Source organism: Amblyomma americanum, chromosome 2, assembly GCF_052857255.1.
Source record: "Amblyomma americanum isolate KBUSLIRL-KWMA chromosome 2, ASM5285725v1, whole genome shotgun sequence".
Lineage (NCBI taxonomy): Eukaryota > Metazoa > Arthropoda > Arachnida > Ixodida > Ixodidae > Amblyomma > Amblyomma americanum.
The window spans coordinates 221,587,463-221,609,866 of record NC_135498.1 but is presented as its reverse complement, the minus strand read 5'-3'; the positions used below and the strand labels follow the sequence as shown (position 1 = coordinate 221,609,866).

The window sequence follows — 22,404 nt, the reverse complement described above, 5'->3', positions numbered from 1 at the left end:
AGCAAATCACATTGGAGCATATTTGAGCAAAAGCAAAACACATGCGCCACTAACACTCAAAGCACCACACCCATCGAAATCATCTTATCAAACCAAGAAAGTGAAGCTCTTTCTTAGACAGGCGTATACAGGTAGATATACAGGTATACACGTGTATACAGGTGTATATAGGTGTATGCACGTAGAGCTAGCTGAAAGCGAGCGGCGGAATTTCGAGGTTCTTCCCTATGTGCACAAGATATCACACATGGCCTGAAAAAGGTGGAAAAGAACTTCGATGTGAATGTGCTCTTTTCCGCGTTCTGCAAGCTGTCTCGTCAATGCTTTTCACCGCCTGTTTCCAGGAGGTGTTCCGAGGCCCGGATTGAGAACTGTTGGTGATAAGAGTAATAAAGAGTACCTATGGAATATGCAATTCACTGATGACATTGCCTTGCTTAATCACTCAGGAGATGAACTGCAAAGCATGATCAATGAGTTAGACTCTACAGAGCAGGACGGTGGGTCTTAGAATTAGCATGCAGAAAAACAAAGTAATGTTCAACAGCCTAGCAAGGGAGGAGCAGTCCACAATTGGCAGCGATGTGCTGGAAGTGGTAAAGTAGTAAGGAGTACGTCTACTTAGGGCAGGTAGAGACCGCTCGTCCGGATCATGAGGTGGAAATAACTGGAAGAATAAGAATGGGGTGGAGCGCATATGACAGGTTTTTGAGAGAAAACTGACTCCAACCCACATGTTTAACTTTACCCAGCGCTTCTGGACCAACTCGGTCCCTTCTTCAGGGGTGACTAAAGTGTGTTAGCAGCAGCAGCGGGTTGCTGCTTTCGCTCTCCCTTTGTTAGCACGTGGCGCAGTCCACTAACGTACGCGGAAGGGAGCGTTCCTGGAGTCCTATTGATCGCCGCCTTTGTGGTCCGGATGTGTCATGACTCCACATGTCGCCTCTTTGAACAGGTTTGGCTCCACGGCCAAGACGCGCACCTCCTCGGAGGCTATGCGGTGGTCGGCGCGCTCTCAGTGTTCGTGAAGGGGGTTGCCTTTTGGATTCATTAGCCGGATGTCATTTTTGTGTTGCTATATTATTTGGTGGAGTTTATTGTTTCGGCGATGTATGAAGCCGGGCACTCTTAGCACGGGATTTTGTAGACGACACCCGGTTGTTTTTCTCTGGGGACGGGTCTTTCGGTCGTGGTAAGAAGCGGCTTATTGTCGAAACAGGTTTGTGAGCCACGTGGATTCTATGTTTCGGAAACCGACCGAAGGACCGCGTCCCCAGAGAAAAACCACCGGGTGTCGTCTACAAAATCCCTTGCTAAGAGTGCCCGGCTTCATACATCGGCGAAAAAATAAACTCCACCAAATAATACGGCAACACAAAAATGACATCCGGCTAATGAATCCAAAATGCAACCCCCTTCCCGAACACTGAGAGCGCGCCGACCACCGCATAGCCTCCGAGGAGGTGCGCGCCTTGGCCGTGGAGCCAAACCTGTTCAAAGAGGCGACATGTGAAGTCATGACACATCCGGATCACAAAGGAGACAATGAATAGGACTCCAGGAACGCTCCCTTTCGCGTACGTTAGTGGACTGCGCAACGTGCTAACAAAGGGAGAGCGAATGCAGCAACCCGCTGCTGCTGCTGACACACTTTAGTCACCCCTGAAGAAGGGACCGAGTTGGTCCCGAAGCGTTCGGTAAAGTTGAACACGTGGGTTGGTGTCACTTTTCTCTCAACTATCTCAAGAACCCAGCAAGACGGACTTCCGTCGAAGATGTTTTCGTTCAAATATGACAGGTTCTCTCAGATCATGAATGGCAGTTTACCAATATCCGTGAAGAACAGCAGCTGTATCCTACCGGTGCTCAGTTGCAGGGCAGAAACGTGGAGGCTAACAAAAAGGGTTCAGCTTAAGTTAAGGACAACACAGCGAGATATGGAAAAAAAATGATAAGTGTAACGTTAGGAGACCAGAAGCAGGCATAGTGGGTGAGGGAACAAACGCGGCTTAATGACATCCTAGTCGAAACCAAGAGGAAGAAATGGGCTTGGACAGGGCATGCACTGCGAAGGCAAGATAACCGCTGGTCCTTCCAAGAGGATTCTAAGAGAAGCCAAGCGTAGCAGGGGCGGCAGAAGGTTAAGTGGGCGGATGAGATTAGGCAGTTTGCGGTCATACGGTGGGCGCAGCTGGCAAAGGACAGGGTTAATTGGAGAGACATGGGAGAGGCCTTTGCCCTGCAGTGGGCGTAATCAGGCTGTTGATGATGATGATGATCTTAGTCACTTTTTAACCGTGTTGTTTGTTGTCTTTTATTTGATGTTATTGTCACACTTATTCATTGCCACATATTGCTGGCCTAGTTCTCATTGATTGTTGGCTTTCATTTCCTTCCCTTTAGCTAAATGTTTTATCCGGATAAAGGGTTGTGTTGCTTTTCTCAGCTACGCACCCCCCTCCCCCATTTTGCTTTCTGTTTGGACCTGTGTCTTTGTGTGGGCGATGATTAGATACGTGGGAACTCGCATTATTTTGACTTGTTTCCTTCTTGCAAATCCTTGCGCATGCGTGTCTCTGACTTCTCTTTGCTTCCGAATATTCTGCCACATATAAAAGGTGCGGTTTGGTTGTGTTCGAAAATAAAGTTGCTTGTTTAGTGCACTTTTGCCCACTTCTTCGTGCCCGTAGTCCGCAAGCGCTGACTACATAAGTTTGACTTTGACGGTACTATTAAGCTGGCGACCGAGCTCTCAGACGCGCGCAGAGAGCTGCTGCTTGAGTCAGCATATCCAGCAAGCGCAGGGGAAAGTGAATCACTCCTATGCCATGCCATTACATACCACGCCACTTCTGAGGCAACAAACGGGCACAATATGGCTCAAAATAACATTGATGCCTGATCAGGTACGGAACGCGCACCATAACTGTGCAGAAATAAATGGGTACCTACTTGCTCGAGGAAGACGGTGCGCAAGAAAGGAACACACACGACATATACAGAGCCCAACTTCCAACTAGTTTATTTTTGTGGAAGGCAGATACATTTATTATACCCGCGCTGGGCAATCAAAAGGTTAACAGACAAAGATACGCACTGTTCATGTCAGCATACCGCCGCCAAGTGTGCCACCAGATAACAATACGTGTAAAATTGATACAAATAACCTTGCAATACCATAAGCGAAAAAGAAAATAAAAACGCAAAAGGTATTATGATGCTTGAGGTCAACGGTAAGCGTAGCTTTAAAACATCTCTTAGCAAAAGCAGTGTCAAAGTAAATAAAAGCAATAAAGCGGTCAAAGCGTAAAATTTACTCATCGTAGCAAAAGCAGTGTTAATAAAGCAAGAAACATAAGAACTAAAGCCAGAACGCCAATAACAAGGTAAAACGGGGGAGGAAGGCTGATTTAAAGAAACACGAATCCAAGGCTAGGACAGGCAGAAAACTGCAACGAAAACCAATGTAAGGCCAACAAGAGATACAGGAAATCGCACGTGCAGCGGATAGGCTTAGACCACTGTCGCGGGACATCACGCTTGCCGCGTGGAATTCAGGCCAATTCTCGCATTCGCGTTTAAAAACCTTATACCCAGATCTGAACCTTCGGCTTCCATCCGGCTTACCACGACGTGAAGCAACTTTGCTGTGTGTCTCCTGTGGCTTGGTGTAGCTTCACCAAGCACTACTCCTTCTTAATAGGTATGGCTGATAGCCCTGCATGTGCCATCTGCGGGTGTGATGAGACAATAGCCCACATTCTTTGTGAGTGCCCTGCCTACAGCGCCGAAATACAGTCTCTCTGCCGTGCACTGGAGCATCTCGACCTGTGCCCACTGACGGAAACGAAGATTCTCGGCCACTGGCCGCGGCGGTCGTCGGCGGTGAAGGCCTCCAAGGCACTGCTCCGCTTTTGGAATACTTGTGGCCTGCACGATAGGCTGTGATTTTACTGAACGCTGTGACTTTACATAGTGTCTTTAATTTCCGCCAACTGTCTTTCCTCCTTCATTTTTTTCTCCCCTCACCCCTTTACCCCCCGTGCAGAGTAGCAAACCGGCTATTCGTCTGGTTAACCGCCCTGCCTTTCCTCCTCCTCCTCACACGTGTTCATCTAATAATCTTACGTCTTTGTCTAGCAGTAGAACAGAAGCAATGCTAATGCATTTGTCACCAGTGTTAGTAATATGAAAGGCTTCAATTATTTCTCTCCTATGTTTAGTTTTAGCATGCGCAAGGATGGAGGTACTTCTGAACAAAGTATTGCATTTCTGAGTCACAACATGCTCTGGCGGGCGTCGTCTTTCATTGTTTTGTGCTGTCCTCTTATGTCCCCGCAGTCTGTCGTTGACGCACTTTCCCGCTTGTCCAATGTATACACGACCACAAGTTAAAGGAATGCTGTACACAACGTTCGTCGCGCAACCGACATACCTTTTTTCATGCTTATTTTTGTACGTACCCGTTCAACGATGAACCAACTCGCCCAGACAAGAGTATTACTTGAAATAAGCGGAAAAGTAAAACACCTGAAGTCAAACAATCCTGCCACAATCATTGCTAAAGGCGAAGCATGTATTCACACCACTGGAATGCACGCCACGACCGCACACAGCAATCGGGGAATCCAGCACGAACCCGCGTGCAAAATGTGACTAGCCAGGTCTGAGGTGAAGTAGCTTGGGTTCCAACGTGCCCTAAGGTGAAGGCAAACACAATTACGGCTGGACACGCCAGGAGGGCCCCACTGATACCGAGACTCTCCTCGAGCGCTACACACGATGACCATATTTGGCTCGTCCTGAGGCAGAAGCTTGTAACAGAGGCATGTCCTTCACCTCGGGTTCGCAGCTGGAGAAGCCGTTTTATCAGAGCAAATGACGCAGCCGTCATCTCTTTTGCAGGGCGCAATCAGTCGCTGTTCCAGCATAAATAGCATGCATATTGGGACCACCAACTAGCCCGCCTTTCCCTGTTATCCGTTCCAGACGAGCCGCCGTTCACAATCGCGTTCGCCTCTAACCCTAACAGTGAGAAAGCCTGCAATCGGCCCGTCGCGCCGTAGTGTTTTGGCGCGACTCCCATTGATCGTCCCGGGCCCAGGGTCGCTTTGCGCGCGTCCGCCAGATGGCGCCGCAGAACCCGCACGGTATTGTCGACCCGGCGGCGTCATCACCGGCGGCGGGAGTGAGTCCCCGCGCGGTGCCCGGATCGGCGGCCCGACGCCGCTGAACAGCAGCCAAGATGCCGGAGAGGAGCGCGGTCCGCGGGACGGGTTAGCGCAATGCCCGTGGACCGGTCGCCGTCGCGTCGCGGCGGGAGCGCGGCGCGGAGGCAGCGTAGGCTGGCGTCTTCGTCCGCGGGACGGTGCCGGTCGTGCTGCCGCAAGTTCGCCGCGTTCCTCTTCTCGCACGTGGGCTTGTGCGCGCTCGTGGTTGGCTACAGTGTACTCGGTGCGTTCGCCTTCCGCGCCCTCGAGGGGCCCTACGAGGTGCGCAAGGCGAGCCAAGTGCGCGCCCTGCGCGAACAGACCGTCAGCCGGCTGTGGGACGTGACGGCGGCTCTCAATGTGCTCTACAAAGACAACTGGACTGCGGCCGTCAACGAGCACATCCGGGAGTTTCAGCTGCGGCTAGTGGCCGCCGTCAAGGACGGCTACGACGGCAAGGAGTCGGGCCGCGAGCAGCAGTGGTCCTTTTCCGGAGCCTTCCTCTACTCGCTCACAGTCATCACCACCATAGGTGGGTGCCCGGCTCTTAAGCGTCCGTCAGCTCTGTCACTACTTTGGGGACAGCCTAAATAGGAAAGCGGTGCAGATTTCGTGTTATGGAATGCCAACAAAATCGTCCTGAAGTACATAGTCCCACACGTGACAACACAGCGCCGCTGCGACCGACATTAGGTTGTGCAAGGTAGGTCGTCATCCCGATGGCAGGATGGCAGACAACTCCAGCGTAGGCGCATTTCTCTTTCGTGCGAGAAAGGACATCGACCACTGTTTATTCAAAAGGCACCGAAAATGCGTTAGTTTTAATTTTTTAGCTTTTTACGGCACTTGCGAGACTGCGGTAAAACTTAGTGCTTTCATTTTATTTAATCCTGATGCAGGCCATTCTTATGACAGCATACGTTCCCAAGCCTCATCAGTGCGAGAATGAAGACGGAAGCAATGGGGCAACCTCCAAGGGTTCTCGCCTCTGAATTGCGAACAGTGTTTTTAGAGAACGACAAGCATCTTAGTTCTTCCACGCTGTTTCAAGCCTAATTAGAATTGTAAGGTGATAGACTACCAGCACTCATTTATGTGAAGGAACTTCGGGTCTAAGGAAATGTTAGAAATTAACATGGCCAGCGGAGCAAGCCACGATAAAGAAAGAGACTAAAGTGGGTAAGGGAACAGACCACACATAGTGAAAAATATGAAGTGGGAAGGGACATGGGGCAGGCAATGTAAATAGGGTGGCGGTGTGGGTTCCAAAGAAATTAAAATGCTGCACAGGATAGCAGAGAGCCAGGTGGGCGGGTGAGAGCTGGGAGTTTGCGAGGTGCGGCTCACGCTGGTCACGGTTAATATAGGCCAGTGCGAGAGGGCTTTGTCCTTGCAGTGGACGTATCTGGGCTGCTGATGTTGATAATCAGTTATAATGCGGCGATTTCTTGGCAAATATCCTTTTTTTGAATGCGTTTGTGTTCGAGCAAGAAGTACTTGGGCTGAAATGCAACCCCGTAGCCTGGAGCCATGTTTTCGGTGTCCCAGTATCGGCGTACATTATTACCTTATTGCACCTGTGCTTCAGTCTTCTCCGTTTCGAGAAACTAATTACCTCTCTCTAAATAATAATACCTCTACCCCTGAAGCTCACATTGGACATATATCTAGCATGGCAGGAGTTTAGTTGCCCTTCCTAAAGGAGTATAATATGTGATTATTTGCTGTCATTTTGGAGGTAAGCGTCACATTGAAGAGCCTACATGGAAACACTTCTGGAATCAAATGGAGCAGCAGCTCCGTTCAAAGATTACTAAATCCCTGCACCAACACACGGACCAGCCGCCAGTTTTACCGCCTATGTGCGCCTTTATCTCATGTTACGAAAGCGGCCTGGAGACAGAACACAGTAACAGTGACACAACAAGGGTGACAAAGCACATTCCCGTCCGAACTGCCGCATATCCAAATAGCTGTCCTTACCATGCTCGTACGTATTGCGAAGCAGCATTTCTGTCGCAGCATTTAATTTGTTTCCTTCATTTTTTTATTCATTACGTAATTCGGTATCCAAACCCCCAAGCAGATCTATCTTAAATTTATTTTATTTTTAAATATTTCTTCATCGGGAAGCATACAGGTATTGCCCACTAAGCACCACAAAGGAGGTGCTGAACTTCCTGGCGGCGTCTTGACCTCGCGTGGATGCAGCAGCCGGAGGTGTATTGCAGTCTTGAAGCGGGAAAACGCTATGGCTTCAATATTATTTACACGACAGCCACAAAATCAATAATCATCTCTGCTAAATAAATATAAACAAAAGCAGTGGTGTACACTGAAAGGTACGGAAAATTTCTACAGATTGTGATACAAAAAGAATTATTCTCTTAACCATATAACGTAGCAGTAACGAAAGAGGAAGTAAAGGAAGCCTTAGGAGCAATGAGAAAGAGGAAGCATCTGGCGACGGTCAGGTAACAACAGACCTCTTTAAGGGCGGAGGGGAGATTGTGCTAGAAAAAGTACACCTTTGAAGACGATAGCATTATCTTAATTCACACGACAAAAATTCCAGACCGATCAGCTTGCCGTCCGTTGCCTGCAAGGCATTTACTAACGTAATCGCAAATAGAATCAGGACAGCCTTAGAATTCAATCAACCAAATGAGCAGGCAGGCTTTCTTAAATGATACTCGACAATAGACCATATTCACACTGTGAATAAGGTGATAAAGAAGTGCGCAGAATATAACCAATCCCTATATATATATATATATATATATATATATATATATATATATATATATATATATATATATATATATAACCATAGATTTATTTTGAGTCGACGTTTCGGACAGAGCCTGTCCTTTCTCAAGACTGAAGTTACAGGGGTCTTCTTCCTCTTCTTAAGGAGTTGGCACTGGCACACATGTACGACACATGAACAAAAGAAACAAACGGTGGCAAAGAATACTAGAAAAGATACAGATAGAAAGGGAAAAAAAGGGGGAACAAATAAAAAAGAAAAACGTGTTGTACCCCGCCGCCCACCCCGAAGCCGCGGGGAGCCGACCCCGGACGAGGGAAACAAAAAAAAGGAAAACACGGAGCGGGAGAGGATAATGGCTACCCATCAAGGCAACAGAGCGGCGGCGTGTAAGGTGGACAGGAGCAGACGGTGGCGGGATCGCCCTACACACAAAAGTTAAAGACGCGTGCACTCGCGTGCCCCGTACACAAAGAGTAAACAAATAAACAGAATAAAATGCAGACAGGGTCGGAGCTTCCGTCATCTTGAACCACTTCGGCAGCCAGAGCCAAGGCCGAATCAGCGGCGCCGTGAGCTTAACTAAACACACGTGCACTGTGCATGAAAACACCCAGACACACAGCAGTAAAACATCCGAGCTCATGCCAGTGTCGTGTGGCGGCTAAATGACAATGGCGGGAGCATTTAAGCGAGTAAGGTGTACAGAAACAGACGGTGGCGGAATTGTCCAACATATATAAATTGGAGATGCTTGCACTCGCGTGACCTGGCCAGAAAAAGTAAACAAATAAACAAAATAAAATGCAGACAGGACAGGAGACTTCCGTCATCTGGAACCATTTCCGCAGCCCGAGTCAAGGTAGAATCAGGGCGCCGTGAGCTTAACTACACGCACGTGCACTGTGCCTGAAAACACCAGAAAAAAAGTGGAAAAACATCCGAGTTCGGCCAAGTGTGGTGTGGGAGGTAAATGTGAATGGCGTGAGCAATTAGGCAAGGGTTCTTCAATTGCACCCCGTCGTCAAGGTAATCGAACTGGGAAGATAGGGGCAGGATGGGGTAGGGAATGAAGAAATTTGTGTGAGCTTGAAAAAGATGTCGCTGGCAAGAAACGACCGAGGTATGTCAAGCTGGCTCTCGTAATGTCAGCAACGGCCCTGCAAGGGGCGGATGGAGGACAATACACCTGGACTTTCATTAACGCCGTGAGGAATTGTTTCAAATTTGTAAATGAAGTACGACTCGCGTTGTTCTCTTTCCCGGGTGTTGTGGAACCCACCCTGTAGGACTGTTAACTTAATTGCATCAAATGGGTGGTTTCGCTCATTAATGTGTTTTGACAAGGGAAGGTTGGGTAGGGATAAGATATGCGCGCGGTGGTTATTAAAGCGAATTCGTAGAGGGTTGACGGTCTGTCCAATGTACTGCATACTGCACACACTGCATTCTAGGAGGTATATTACGTTGCAGGAATCACAATCAAAGTTGCCATTAATTTCCCATTTGAAGCCTGAAGCTGTGCTTACTGCACAGCTTGATGTTTGTATGTGTTTGCAGACCTGGCATCTACTTTTTCCACAGGGCCGGCACCCCAAAACCGGCTGGTTATTTGTTTTTGAGTGTACAAGAATATTTTTAATGTTTTTTGGTCGTCTGTAGATCACGTGAGGGGGAGCAGTGAAAATTTTGGTGAGGCGCTCGCTTTGTTCGAGGATGTTGAAATGTTTTCTGAGGATTTTGTTTACGTTAGGCGGGTTACTGGTGAAGGTAAGTACGAGATTGGCCCGGTGGTCTGTTTCGTCGTTGTAGCGACATCCTTCCAGTATTTGCTCTCGGTTGAGTTTAGATGCCTTTTCAATGGCATCGTCGACAATGGCGGGGGGGTATCGTTGCTTAATGAGGACTTCTCGCATGCGTTTGGAATTTTTTACGAAGTCCTCGTCTTGGGAACATATTCTTTTAAATCGATGTGCCTGAGAGTATGGGATACTTGTTTTAGAGTGACGAGGATGGCAGCTTTGGAAGTGTAGGTATTGTTGGCGGTCCGTCGGTTTTCTATATACACCGGTGGTAAGTGAGCCTTTGTTTACCGAAATCTCAACATCTAGAAAGTTAATTTTGGTGTTGGAGTACGTGTAAGTGAAAGATATGTTGGGGTGGACGAGGTTGAAGTGTGCCAGTGCCAACTCCTTAAGAAGAGGAAGAAGACCCCTGTAACTTCAGTCTTGAGAAAGGACAGGCTCTGTCCGAAACGTCGACTCAAAATAAATCTATGGCTAAATGAAGCGTTTTCAACTTTGAATTTTTGCCTCTAGCAACCAAATACGTTTATCTTTCTATACTATATATATATATATATATATATATATATATATATATATATATATATATATATATATATATATATATATATATATATATATATATAGCCTTCATTCATTATCAGAAAGCATTTGACTAAGTAAAAACCTCTGCAATCATGCAGGCATTGCGGAATCAGCGTGTAGAAGAGCTCTATGTAAAAATACTGGAAGGTATCTACAACGATTTCACTCCTATCATAGTGCCCCATAAAATCACCAGTAAAATTCCAATAAGGAAGGGTGTCAGGCAGGGAGACACGATCTCACCAATGCTATTCACCGCCTGCGTATAGGAGGTGTTTCGAGGCCCGGATTGGGCACAGTTGAGGGTAAGAGTTAATGGAGAATACCTAATTTGCGATTCTCTGGTGACATTGCCTTGCTAAATAACTCAGGAGTAAGTGCAAAACATGACCAAGGGGCGGCAGGAAGTTAGGTGGACGGATAAAAAAATTGGAGGACGCTTAAACTTCGTCTTTAAGAGTGAGACGCGACAGCGTGTCGCAGCGTTTTCGAGGAGTACACGGAACGCCATCGCCCGTTCGGCGCGACGCGTGACCCGTTGGACAATTTAAGTAAAGGACGCCTGTCTCGCATATTTCGGCGGACACCCGAACCTGGCCGAAAGGGAAGGAAAATGAAACGAAAACATGACGCCTGTCTCAGATTTCTCGCTGGACACCCGGATCTCGCCGTAAAGGAAGGAAAAATCGATCGAATTGATCAATCAATCAATCAATCAATCCGTCAATCAATCCGTCAATCAATCAATCCTTAACGCTGTCGCGTTAAAATCCCTTCCCTTACGGCGCGGCTCAGGTGTCCACCGAGATGGGCCATTTTTCGCTCATGGCCAAAGACGCCGACGCAGACGACACCGGCTTTTCTGCGACAGGAGCTCCTTAACGCTGTCGCGTTAAAATTATGATGTTTGCAGGGGTGCGGTGGCCACAGCTGGCAATGGGCTGGCAATGAATTGAAGAGACATAGGAGAGGCCTTTGCCCTGCAGTGACCATAGTCAGGCGGATGATGTACAAATCGCTCGTTGGGCATTGGTGGCGGTGGGGGGGTACAAACCTAAAGACAATTTCTAAAAGCACTCGAAGATACAAGGCGCAAGATTAGGCAGGACAAACGAAGAACGAACGTGGGCAAGGCGCTTACTGCAACTGTAGTTTATTGCACGTTCTTCCTGTCTACTTTTGCGCCTTGTATCTTCGAGTCATGCACCAACTCACCCAACAGTCGATCCTTCTGAAGTTCTAAAAGCACTGCTCTCCATACAAACACGGTCAGACAGAGACAAGAGAGAACGGATTAAGAAACGCTCCAAATGTATGCACCATCTTATGAAGACACGAAAAATTTGTAACACATTTATTGTTTAAAAGCGACATGTAACAACGCATGCAGAAAAGGGGAATCTAATATTTGTTGCACATTGATAATTTGCTATTTATTTACGGTTTGCGGTTGAGCGTCGAGAGCAATTGGAAAGTCATTTTTGAGCTATTTCGTTTCGTAGGCTGTTCCATTAAATTTTTGTTCGTGTAAAAAAGACTTAAACGCAGATGTCGGACAAGAAATTTCTGTTACTTTACAAGTATGGTGATGGAAGCCACTGAACACTGTTAAGAAACAGGACGGAAGAGAACACAAACACATGCGCTGACTAGCAACCAAATGATTTATTGCGACAGGTAAGGCAGCTATATAAAATAAATATAGCAAGCAACACGCAAGTGATCAAACATATCGGGGAAAGCCCGCAATCAGGTACTAGGAGTGGTGTTATTCGCTACGACTGTTTTGGACCGCTGCTAGAGGAGCAAAACGGATGACGCCAGCCACTCCATCAAGGAAGGCGCAGAGTCGTAATAAGGGAGTAATTACTAATTATTGGAAATAAATCTCCATTAGTAGTTACTCCCTTATTACAAATCTACTCCACCTTGGGGATTCCCATAAACATTTGACCGAGGCGTAGAGTCCCTCCCCCAGGAAGTGATGAAAGTAGCTCGCACCGCAACCCTGCTGCGGTGAGAGCCCTCAGAGATGCAGGTGTAAAATTTCTTCAGTCCGACAAGGAGGGTGGTTTTCTCATCGTATCAAATGCCACATATAAAGAGAAGGCTCAAGCAGCAGTCTTAGACAACATCAGATAAATGAAATTTGTGAAACCATCGAAAGTGCAAAATGAAGCAATTCAGCTTTATGAGCGAGCTGGCTGCATGCAACTGGCTTCATATGTGAAAGCATCCAAGGGATCCAGCCTCACAATCTTTTTCAGTTCAGAGAACCCACAAACAGAACTTTCCTTCATCATCCTGTCCTTCATCATCAGTTCCTGCTAAGTAGCATATTTTATCCCGGCACGCTGATAAACAACATCGTCACATGTTTTGCGCTGCGTAATAACTTTTTACTACATAAGGTAAGAACAAACTATGAGAAACAATGCCTTAGTTTTTCATCCATATCATTTTGGAATTCTCTGAACTTAGACATCAAACAAACTAATACGCTTTCTTTGTTCAAGGTCAAATTAAGGCTTTTCCTTCTTATTATGTGTTTTTTCCCTTCTTTTTTGTTATTGATCCTATGTATCGCGGCATCTGTGAGTGTTTTATTGTAAATTCTCCTGCGTTATGTTGTTTGTATATAGGTATTTCGGTAACTCATAATTCAACTATGTATTTATTCTCTGCGTTGCTAATTAATGTGTTGTGTATTTCATATTGTGTTGCTGATTGAAAATTTTTGTTATGGGAGGTCCCGCTCGTGGTCTTGTCCATGGGGCTTCTCGCTGTATACGTTTGTAACTTCATTGAATGCATTAATAAACTTTTAACTTTCAACTTTTCAACATGCTTATACGGCTATGCCCAGGCCTCGTTTTTTGCCGAAGCTGCTGGAACCAAAGCTATGTTAAGCAATAATGTGTTGATAATTTCTTAAATTCATCAAAGTCATTGGAAAGTGAAGTATCCCGTGGTAGGTGGTTCCAGTCCAACGATGTTTTTGTAATGAATGAATTATGCAGGATGTCGTACGGCACTGTGGAACACCAACTTTGCATGGATGATCTAAGCTGGATGAAACATACGTTGGCGGCGTGAGTAAGGTATCTTTAAGGGTGGAATTAATGTGGTAAATTTTAAAAACAGACAGAGGCGTGATATTTTAGTGCACAGTGAAAGAGGGGTTAGTGTGTTTCATTTCTGTGACGCTGGACAAACGATCAGAGTTACGTAAGATGAAACGTGCTGCTCTGTTCTGTACGGCTTCGAGGGCGTCGATAGCAGAGTTAGTGAAAGGGTCCCGTACTGAGTTAGCAACAAGCAATTTGTACAGAAGAAGTTTGACAGGTGTCGGGGCTAAGGAAAAATTTCGTTTCAGATATACAAGCATGCGGTTAGTGGACGTGATTATAGAAGTGATATGTGCTTTCCAAGTTAGGTTTGACGTTGTAATGACGCCGATGTAATTGCAATATGTTGCCGGTGTTAGCAGGGAAGAACAAATAATGTTGGGAGTGGGGCACGGATTGACACGACGCGAAAAACTCATTACTCTGCATTTAGTCTCGTTTAGTGTCATTTTCCAGCACAAACACCAGTTAGATATAGCAGCTAAGTCTTCCTAGAATAGTACAGTGTCATTAGTATTTCTTATTTCCCGGTAAACCACACAGTCATCGGGAAAAAGTCGCACTGTGGATGTTACGTTGTTAGGCAAGTCATTAATATATACCAGAAACAGCAAGGGACTGCTAGCAGAACCTTGTGGGACGCAGGGGGTCACAGAAACCGATCTTGAGTTAATGCCGTTAGCGTGCACGTACTGGAACCTGTTAGACAAAAAGCATTCAATCCATCGTAGTACATTTTGGTCGATGTTAAGTTTACTTAGTTTGTGAAGAAGCAAACGCTCTGTCGCGTTCTCTTCTCTCGTGCGCGCGCGCGCGCGTGTGTGTGTGTGTGTGTGTGTGTGTGTGTGTGTGTGTGTGTGTGTGTGTGTGTGTGTGTGTGTGTGTGTGTGTGTGTGTGTGTGTGTGTGTGTGTGTGTGTGTGTGTGTGTGTGTGTGTGTGTGTGTGTGTGTGTGTGTGTGTGTGTGTGTGTGTGTGTGTGTGTGTGTGTGTGTGTGTGTGTGTGTGTGTGTGTGTGTGTGTGTGTGTGTGTGTGTGTGTGTGTGTGTGTGTGTGTGTGTGTGTGTGTGTGTGTGTGTGTGTGTGTGTGTGTGTGTGTGTGTGTGTGTGTGTGTGTGTGTGTGTGTGTGTGTGTGTGTGTGTGTGTGTGTGTGTGTGTGTGTGTGTGTGTGTGTGTGTGTGTGTGTGTGTGTGTGTGTGTGTGTGTGTGTGTGTGTGTGTGTGTGTGTGTGTGTGTGTGTGTGTGTGTGTGTGTGTGTGTGTGTGTGTGTGTGTGTGTGTGTGTGTGTGTGCGTGCGTGCGTGCGTGCGTGCGTGCGTGCGTGCGTGCGTGCGTGCGTGCGTGCGTGCGTGCGTGCGTGCGTGCGTGCGTGCGTGCGTGCGTGCGTGTGTGTGTGTGTGTGTGTGTGTGTGTGTGTGTGTGTGTGTGTGTGTGTGTGTGTGTGTGTGTGTGTGTGTGTGTTTGCGCCTTTAAAGTATGATCAATTACCATCTAGCCCAACAAGAAGTTCTCTTTGTCAAATGCTTTGGAAAAATCTAAACAGATACAGTCAGCCTCACTGCCACGATCAAGTATGAAGTTAATATTATTTGTTGTCCTTTACAAGAAAAGCGCTAAGGCCATGCTATGCATGACTGAAAAAGGATGATGACTCAAGAAAGTTCGCTAGGGATGACAAGAAGACATGTTCCAGTATCTTGCAAGGAATGCTGGTTAGTGATACTAGTCGATAGTTGAGTGATAGGTGCTTGTTGCATGATTTATGGAGTGGAACCACCTTAGCCAATTTCCAGTCGTCTGGGAGGTCACTAGTTTGAAGGGATCGATCAAACATTTTCAATAGTATGATGGAAGAATATACTTTAGCGTTTTTCAGGATTTTAGTGCTGATATTATCGGGACCACATGAAGCGGATAACTTTAAACGATCTATGATACTTATGCCTTCAAAGTCAAAACCAACGGGATCCATTGGAAATATGATATCGGGAGTATAGTCTGGTAGTGATGCGCTAAAAGGGACAGAAAATGCATTAGCAAAAGTCTCATTAGGCACCTTAGCGCTGTCACTATTAGGGATGGGATTTGATTGAGAATCCAAGAGCGAGATTAATGGCTGATCTGACCCATTAACAACGTTCCAGAATTTTTTAGTATCAGTTAAAAGAAATTATGGCAGTGTGACATTAAAGAAAAGTTGTCTACCATCATTTAACGATTTTTTATAAGTGCTAACCGCGGCTCGTGGACCCGACCAATGATCTAATTTTCCCGACGACCTCACCGTGACATATAACCGCCTTTTTCTGTTCCCAAGGCGTTTTACGGAATGAGTGAACCATGGGGACCTACCATTATTCTTGGCGATTTTACGAGTGACGTGCAATTTGATTAATACATGCAGCTTTTTTAAACAAGCACCAATTGTCGTTAACAGATCGTTCGGCACATGCAAGGACGAAATAGTCTAGAAAAAGCTGGAGGCCATGATTAATTGAAGAAAAATTTGCTTTAGCATAATTGTAAATCGTTTTGGTTTTATTTGGCGTTTTATTCGACGGTAAATTCAACGTGATGTGCAATAAACAATGATCACTTAAGCCTGGCAAGTATTTTACCTCGGAAACAAAATCTGGGGCGCTCGTTAGCAAAAGGTCTAATACGTTAGAGCTGGTAGCTGTCGTCCTTGTCGGCTGGGTGACCATTTGTGTTAGCGAGAAGAAGGAGCAGAGAGCTGAAAAACTTGCCTACTCAGAAGATCCGTCAGCGTCTACTGCAGGGCTAGACCAGTTAATGTTCGGGAAATTTAAGTCAACAAAAATAAAAATAGGACGATCAGGAAAGGTTGTTTGAATAATATTCAGAATATCATTGAGGTCGTTAGAAAAGCGGATGGGCGTAGATGGTGCGCGGTAGCATGCACAAAATAAAAGAGCTTTATTGTTCATTTTAACCTGTACATATTTCAACTCCAGTGTAGTATCAACACTACAAAGCATTCTAGATTGTCAGACTCAGCGATTAATACACCACCGCCGCGTCCAAAAGAACGGTCACAGCGAAAAACACGGCAACACTCTTCCTTTGAAACTATATCATTATTATGCACAGTTTATTTGAGCCAAGTTTCTGTTCGTACATTGATGTCAGCCGCTGTAGTATCGGCCGTGCAAGATAAGCTGTCACGATTGCAAATGCACTGCGTATATTAGTAAAACTAGCTGTGATGTTATGAGGTGCCTGCGCAGGTCATTGCTCATATTCATTGATCTATCTCGGAGATAAAGGACCAGAGTTAGTTACAACACGTTTTTCATCTTTTTATTGAACGCTACCAGTTATGGGGCAGTAGGGACAGCATTTTTTCTTCAGAATAAGCTTGTTAAAACGAAGACTAAACGGCTCACCGGGCTCAATTTGCTTTGCGAATTCAGCAAGCTTTTTCCGTGCATGCTTGGTGTCCGGGGCAAAATCACCACTAATGGAGAAGTCGGACATTTTTAGCTTCCTTTTCGGGCCCAGGGCCCGTTCTTTGATTTCGCACTGAGTGAATTTCACAATTATTGGTCGCATTTTCTCAGTTACAGCCTTACTGATCCTGTGCGCGCGTTCAATGTCCAGTTCGGCTAAGGTTAAGGACATGTTCTCTTGAACAGTACCTCTTATTTTTTCCTCGGATTCTGCCCATTATTCACTGGGCCCCTTTGGAACATTATAAAACACAATATTGTCTCTACGAGACCTATCCGCAAGGTGATTTAAACGAATTTTGAGTATCTCATTTTGAGCTAGTGCTCTTTCAGCATTTTCCCTCACTGTGGTAATATCATCCCGAACTGCGTCGAGCAACTGCAGTTTATTTTCAACAGTGTTAAGGCGGGCTGACATGTCTATATTTCTACACAGTTCTTTCTGATTTGCTGTGAGGCTTGCAGGGAATCAAAAATACTCGCCTGTCCTTGTTCGATGTTGGTGGAACGGTCCCGAAGATCATGAAGCAGTGTTGAAACTGGACCACTGTCATCACCTGGAGCTTTCGCGGAATTATTAGAATTTGGCCCGGGATTCAGCTCGTCCCCGGACAGCAACATTTTCATCACGCAGAAACACTCATGCACATGGTTCAAAAGCAGCTTTTGGCATGGGAACACAACAAGGAACGCGTTATCTAAGCATTTAGAACATATGTAGCTAACCTGAAACAGGCAGAAGCGGAAGATATTTGTCAGCCGCATTGTAGCGTTGTTCCTATGCCCACTGAACTGTGTGGACGGTGCCAGTCGTTCAAGTAGAGCGGGGGCGTTGATGTCGATGCTGATATAGTAGACCATCCAGGGATAGTCACAGGAACTGGCGCTGGCGTGGCAACTCGTGGGTCGGTGGGGGATGCGTCACTTCGCGCTGGATTTTCACTCTGCAACACGTGTGGCAAAGCGCCATTGCAGCAGCGATAAGGTGCCGTAGCGGTTCTTGGGCTGGATACTGTTACGAGCTGAAACATACAGAAGCGGAAGGTGTTTGTCAGCCGCACTGTAGCGTTGTTCCTATGCCCACTGAACTGCTGTGGACGGTGCCAGTCGTTTAAGTAGAGCGGGGGCGTTGATGTCGATCCTGATACAGTAGACCATACAGGGAGAGTTTGAGGGGAAGGACTGCAGGTTAGATTACCGCACGTTAAACGGAAGAAGAAGTAGACCAGGCGGCATGTGGTAAAAAAGAAACTCTAATGTAAGCCTTGAGAGTAAATGATTCACCAACACGTGAACAGGAAAGCAAACAAAGAAAACACTCGCGGATGACAAAGGAGAGCTTGAGGAAAAAAAAGCAAAAGTTCACTCAGCGTTCAATGTGCGGCGAAATATTCAGCGTTCAACTTGTGAGCTTGGTAGATGGCGCGTCGGGCGAGGAGGTGTGGCGGTGCGTCGGCGCAGTCTATGGGCTCCGGTCGATGCCCTAATGGAGGCGTAGGGTGGGTGGCAGTCTCCACGGTAGGCCTGAACGCTGCCGCAGGGATCCTCCACACCTGTGGAACACAAATGCGGCCTCCAGGTCAGGTAGCCCGCGCAAGCAGCGGTGGCGACGGAGGCGGCCCGTGCACTTAGGCTGCCGGGCAGGAAGGGAACAGCGGCACCTGGATCTGTTGGCTTATGCTCTGGACGACGGCTGTCCAGGTCTGGTAACCCGAACGTCTGCGGCTGAGGCCGAAGCCTGGAAACTCGGGAGCCCGCAGATCTCGAACACGTCCGTCCCCGACCGCGTTCCTCTTGTTCTGTCCCTCACGCGCTCTTCGCCACGTTCGACTTCCGCTTTTTCTTCTCGAGCGTCTTCGCCAGCCGCAGTGTGGCGCCAGTTCCTTACAGAAGCCCACTCGCAAAGAGTTTTTCCAGGGGAAAAAACTTTATCACAACGGCGGCACACTCTTGATGGTTGATGAGTGGCTGACTTGGGTCATTTCACCGCACAAGGCACACCCCGCAAGACACAACACACTACAACACATATACAGCACGCATCACCCTCTGGCTCACACAGCTCCACGGTTCACACCACAAGCGCTTCACAAACGGTATAGCTAGAAAAGCAGTCACCAAAGCAGTCAACAAAGCATGCGGGGAAATGTGTCCAAGAGCTTATGCACAGTGTCACAAACCCTGGTGTAGTGCCTAAAATAACACCTCCAAGTTCACAGCTGGTTCAAATAATCTGCGGCAACATTTTTGGATTCCTTACTAAGCTCAAATTGGAACAAATACTTCTGGAGCACGAGGTTCCATCGGAACAAGCAGCTGATTAAATGTTTGGCCTGAGACTAATACTTGAGCGACTGATGGTCGGTTTGGATCCTAAACGTTTGTACACAGAGAAAAATACGGTTCTCTTTCCCTTCTGGTCTCATTCCGGTTTCCCTTCCGGCAGCGCTTCCCTTTAAATCAGGATCGGCCGCCACTCGCTCAAGTGGTGTAGAAGGGAAAGGTGTTCGGCCCAGTGGAGCGATGCTCAGCTTCCCCTTTGGCATGGTGCGTTGGCACACATCACAAGACCTGACAAATATTTTGATGTCAGCCTGGACCCCGGGCCTATAAAAATTACTGAGTACCCTAGTTGTAGTTTTTCTTATGCCCTGATGGCCGGAGAGGGCACTCTCATGCGCTAGCGGGAGAACGTGAGTGTGCAAGCACTTCGGTACCACTGCTTGCTCGATCACCTGGCCGGGACACACTTGGTATGATCGGAATAGAATCCCCTCTTCGAAGTGACGGATAGGCGGAGTTGTTCTTGCCTGGATAAATCTCGCCGACTTTGTTCCGGCACACATCCAATGTTGCGTCCTCGTCTTGTTTCCTTCGGAAAGTGGGTCTCGACACCTTGAACGCGTTGATGGATGCGTCTCTGCAGGCCATGGGAACCTTTGCCGTCCCCAGCATGGCAGAGCTTTTAGTTTCTCCCGTCCCACCTGGGACAGTCAGAGATCTCGGTGGCACCGTCCGGTTGATGGAAAATGGCTCCTTGGCGCCTGGTACATTTCCAATGATGACGTCGTACAGTGGAGTCTTCAAGCACCGGGGGATGGACTTTCCCGAAAAATATGACGACGAGATCAGAACCTCCGCCTCTGGGACCTCCAATCTTCTGCAATCCGCCAGGAGCAGAGTAGCTCTATCACCATAAAAGCTGTTTCGGAGGCTGCGTTTTATGCAGGAAAAACGCTAAGGCGCCCGTGTGCTGTGCGATGTCAGTGCACGTTAAAGATCCCCAGGTGGCCGAAATTAATCCGGAGCCCTCCACTACGGCACCTCTTCCTTCCTTTCTTCTTTCACTCCCTCCTTTATCCCTTCCCTTACGGCGTGGTTCAGGTGTTCGCCGATATATGAGACAGATACTGCACCATTTCCTTTCCCCGAAAACCAATTATTATTATTATTAACCAGTCCCCTACGCACCACGATACTGTTGGTAACGGTATCCCGGAAAACAGAAACCGGCTGCCCGAACAGCTCGCCTTCCTGCACAGGCATGCTGACACTGAGGCCTGCTGGCCGGTAACCCGCATCCAGGCCGCAGTTCAAGCAGAGGACTGGCAGGATGCATACAACAGGCTAACGCCTCGCGGTCTCCTGGGTTCTTCCGTCTGCAAGACTGTGCATCGTGCCCCTGCTTGCGGCAGACCGTGCAGTACGGTTGTTTCGGCCGCGTCCGGCAGTCCGACGCTTTCTGTCCCGCCATATCGCACAGAAAGCATCGCACCTGTGATTGGGATTCCGGAGTACTGTCCTTCGTTTTTGGGCTGTTTCCAGCTTATCCTCGAAAATGAGCAAGTTAGTTTTCCGCTGGCCCGCGAGGCATTGTTCAAAACTTTTTCGATAGCAATCATGTCGCGAACCTCTTAAAACGTTTTACCTCGTCCCCTCATTTCAACCCAACGATAAAAAAAAACCTAAAAAGTCTCGTAGCGTACTGCCTACCGGCCTCGCCGTCGTGGGCCTTCCGGTGCCTAAAATTTTCGCGGTACCTCTCCGCCGTGAAACAGAAACGTTCCAGGAGCGCTAGCTTAATTTTTGTGTAGTCTAGAGAGTCTTCCAGCGATAACCTCCCGAAAACACGAAGAGTTTTTCCTCCCAAGCATAGGCTCAACGCCGTGGCCCATTAGTCTCTTGGCCAACCTTGACCCGATTTTTTCAAAAAAAAAAAAAAGGTCTCCAGGTTGCGCTTGGCCAACCTCGACATGGCCAAGCTCGACGAACGAGCTGAACGTGGCGAGCAGCTCACGGCGAAAAGCTGCCCAGTTGGAAAGGGATGCCTCGTGGTTCTCGAACCACGTTTTCGCAGAGTCTTGCAGTGCGAAATAAACATTCATCAGCTTCCGCTCGTCGTCCCATTGGTTGAACGCAGCAACACGGTCAAAACTGGCCAACCAACCTTCAACATTCTCGAACCGGCCTCCGTGGAAGGATGGTGGCGACCGAGGTGCGAGAAGGACGAACGGCTGGGCATTGCCGGAGTACTGACCTGTCTAGCTGCCAGTGGTGGAAGTCATAGCTCACACAGGCCTTTTCAGTGGCTCAAACTCGGGCTGCAGGCCTCGCAGGCGACGGCTGGCTTTGTGGACAGGTGTGGCGTCCGCGCGTCGGGGAGAGGCGTCAAGGATTTCAACGCGGTCAGCGTGCGTGGGATGGTACCCAACACGGCTCCACCAAATGTCACCGACAAACGTCGCAGTACGCGTGAAGCACAACCGTTTACTGGGGCGAGGCTTGCCGAACAGCCGCGCACATTCGAGAGGAAGAAGACGTTCGGCCACGCGCTGGGAGACAGGTTCGGCCACCAGGTGGCGCCGGCAGAATATACCGGACCTTTAAACAGGAAATTGTCAAAGAAAATATCTATGATAATTGTAGGGGAAGTTCTTTGTTGTTTGAGGCCAGGACTGGAGTTTTGCGGACTAAGACGTATAGAGTCAGGTACCAGGAGATAGACACTTTGTGCATTGCGTGCGGAGAGGAGGAGGAAACAGCTGAACACTTGATACTTTTCTGTAAAGGGCTTCACCCTACAGTGGAAGGCAGCGGGGCTGACTTACCCAAGGCATTGTGGTTTAGGGATAGTGAAGGGAAAGTGGATTTTAAGAGGTTAGAAGTAACCAAGCGAAGGTTATCTGATTGGTGGCTAAAAGCAAGACAGGAGTAAAATTTCACAAGACATGGCTAGGTGGCTTGAGCCACCGCCCGATGTAAAGGGTTCAGCCGTATCCATCCATCCATCCATCCATCCAAGTCATGGCTAGGTGGCTTGAGCCACCGCCCGATTTAAAGGGTTCAGCCGTATCCATCCATCCATCCATCCATCAGCAAGGCGGAAATTTGGGCGAGTTGGTAAGTGTTCATTTTCGCTCACAGCGCAACACGAACGG

The 22,404-nt window shown here is 47.6% G+C and overlaps 1 protein-coding gene across 2 annotated transcripts in view; it reads left to right on the top strand.

Annotated features, from left to right (window-relative positions):
* The first annotated feature begins 5,180 nt into the window (after nt 1–5,180).
* Nucleotides 5,181–22,404, top strand: part of LOC144122182 (TWiK family of potassium channels protein 7-like) — a 153,872-nt gene continuing 136,648 nt past the window's right edge. For both annotated transcript variants that reach the window (XM_077655761.1, XM_077655760.1), the window contains exon 1: nt 5,181–5,742. In XM_077655761.1, coding sequence (XP_077511887.1) covers nt 5,286–5,742 — 457 coding nt within the window. In that variant the 5' untranslated portion in view covers nt 5,181–5,285. The remainder of the gene's footprint in view (nt 5,743–22,404) is intronic.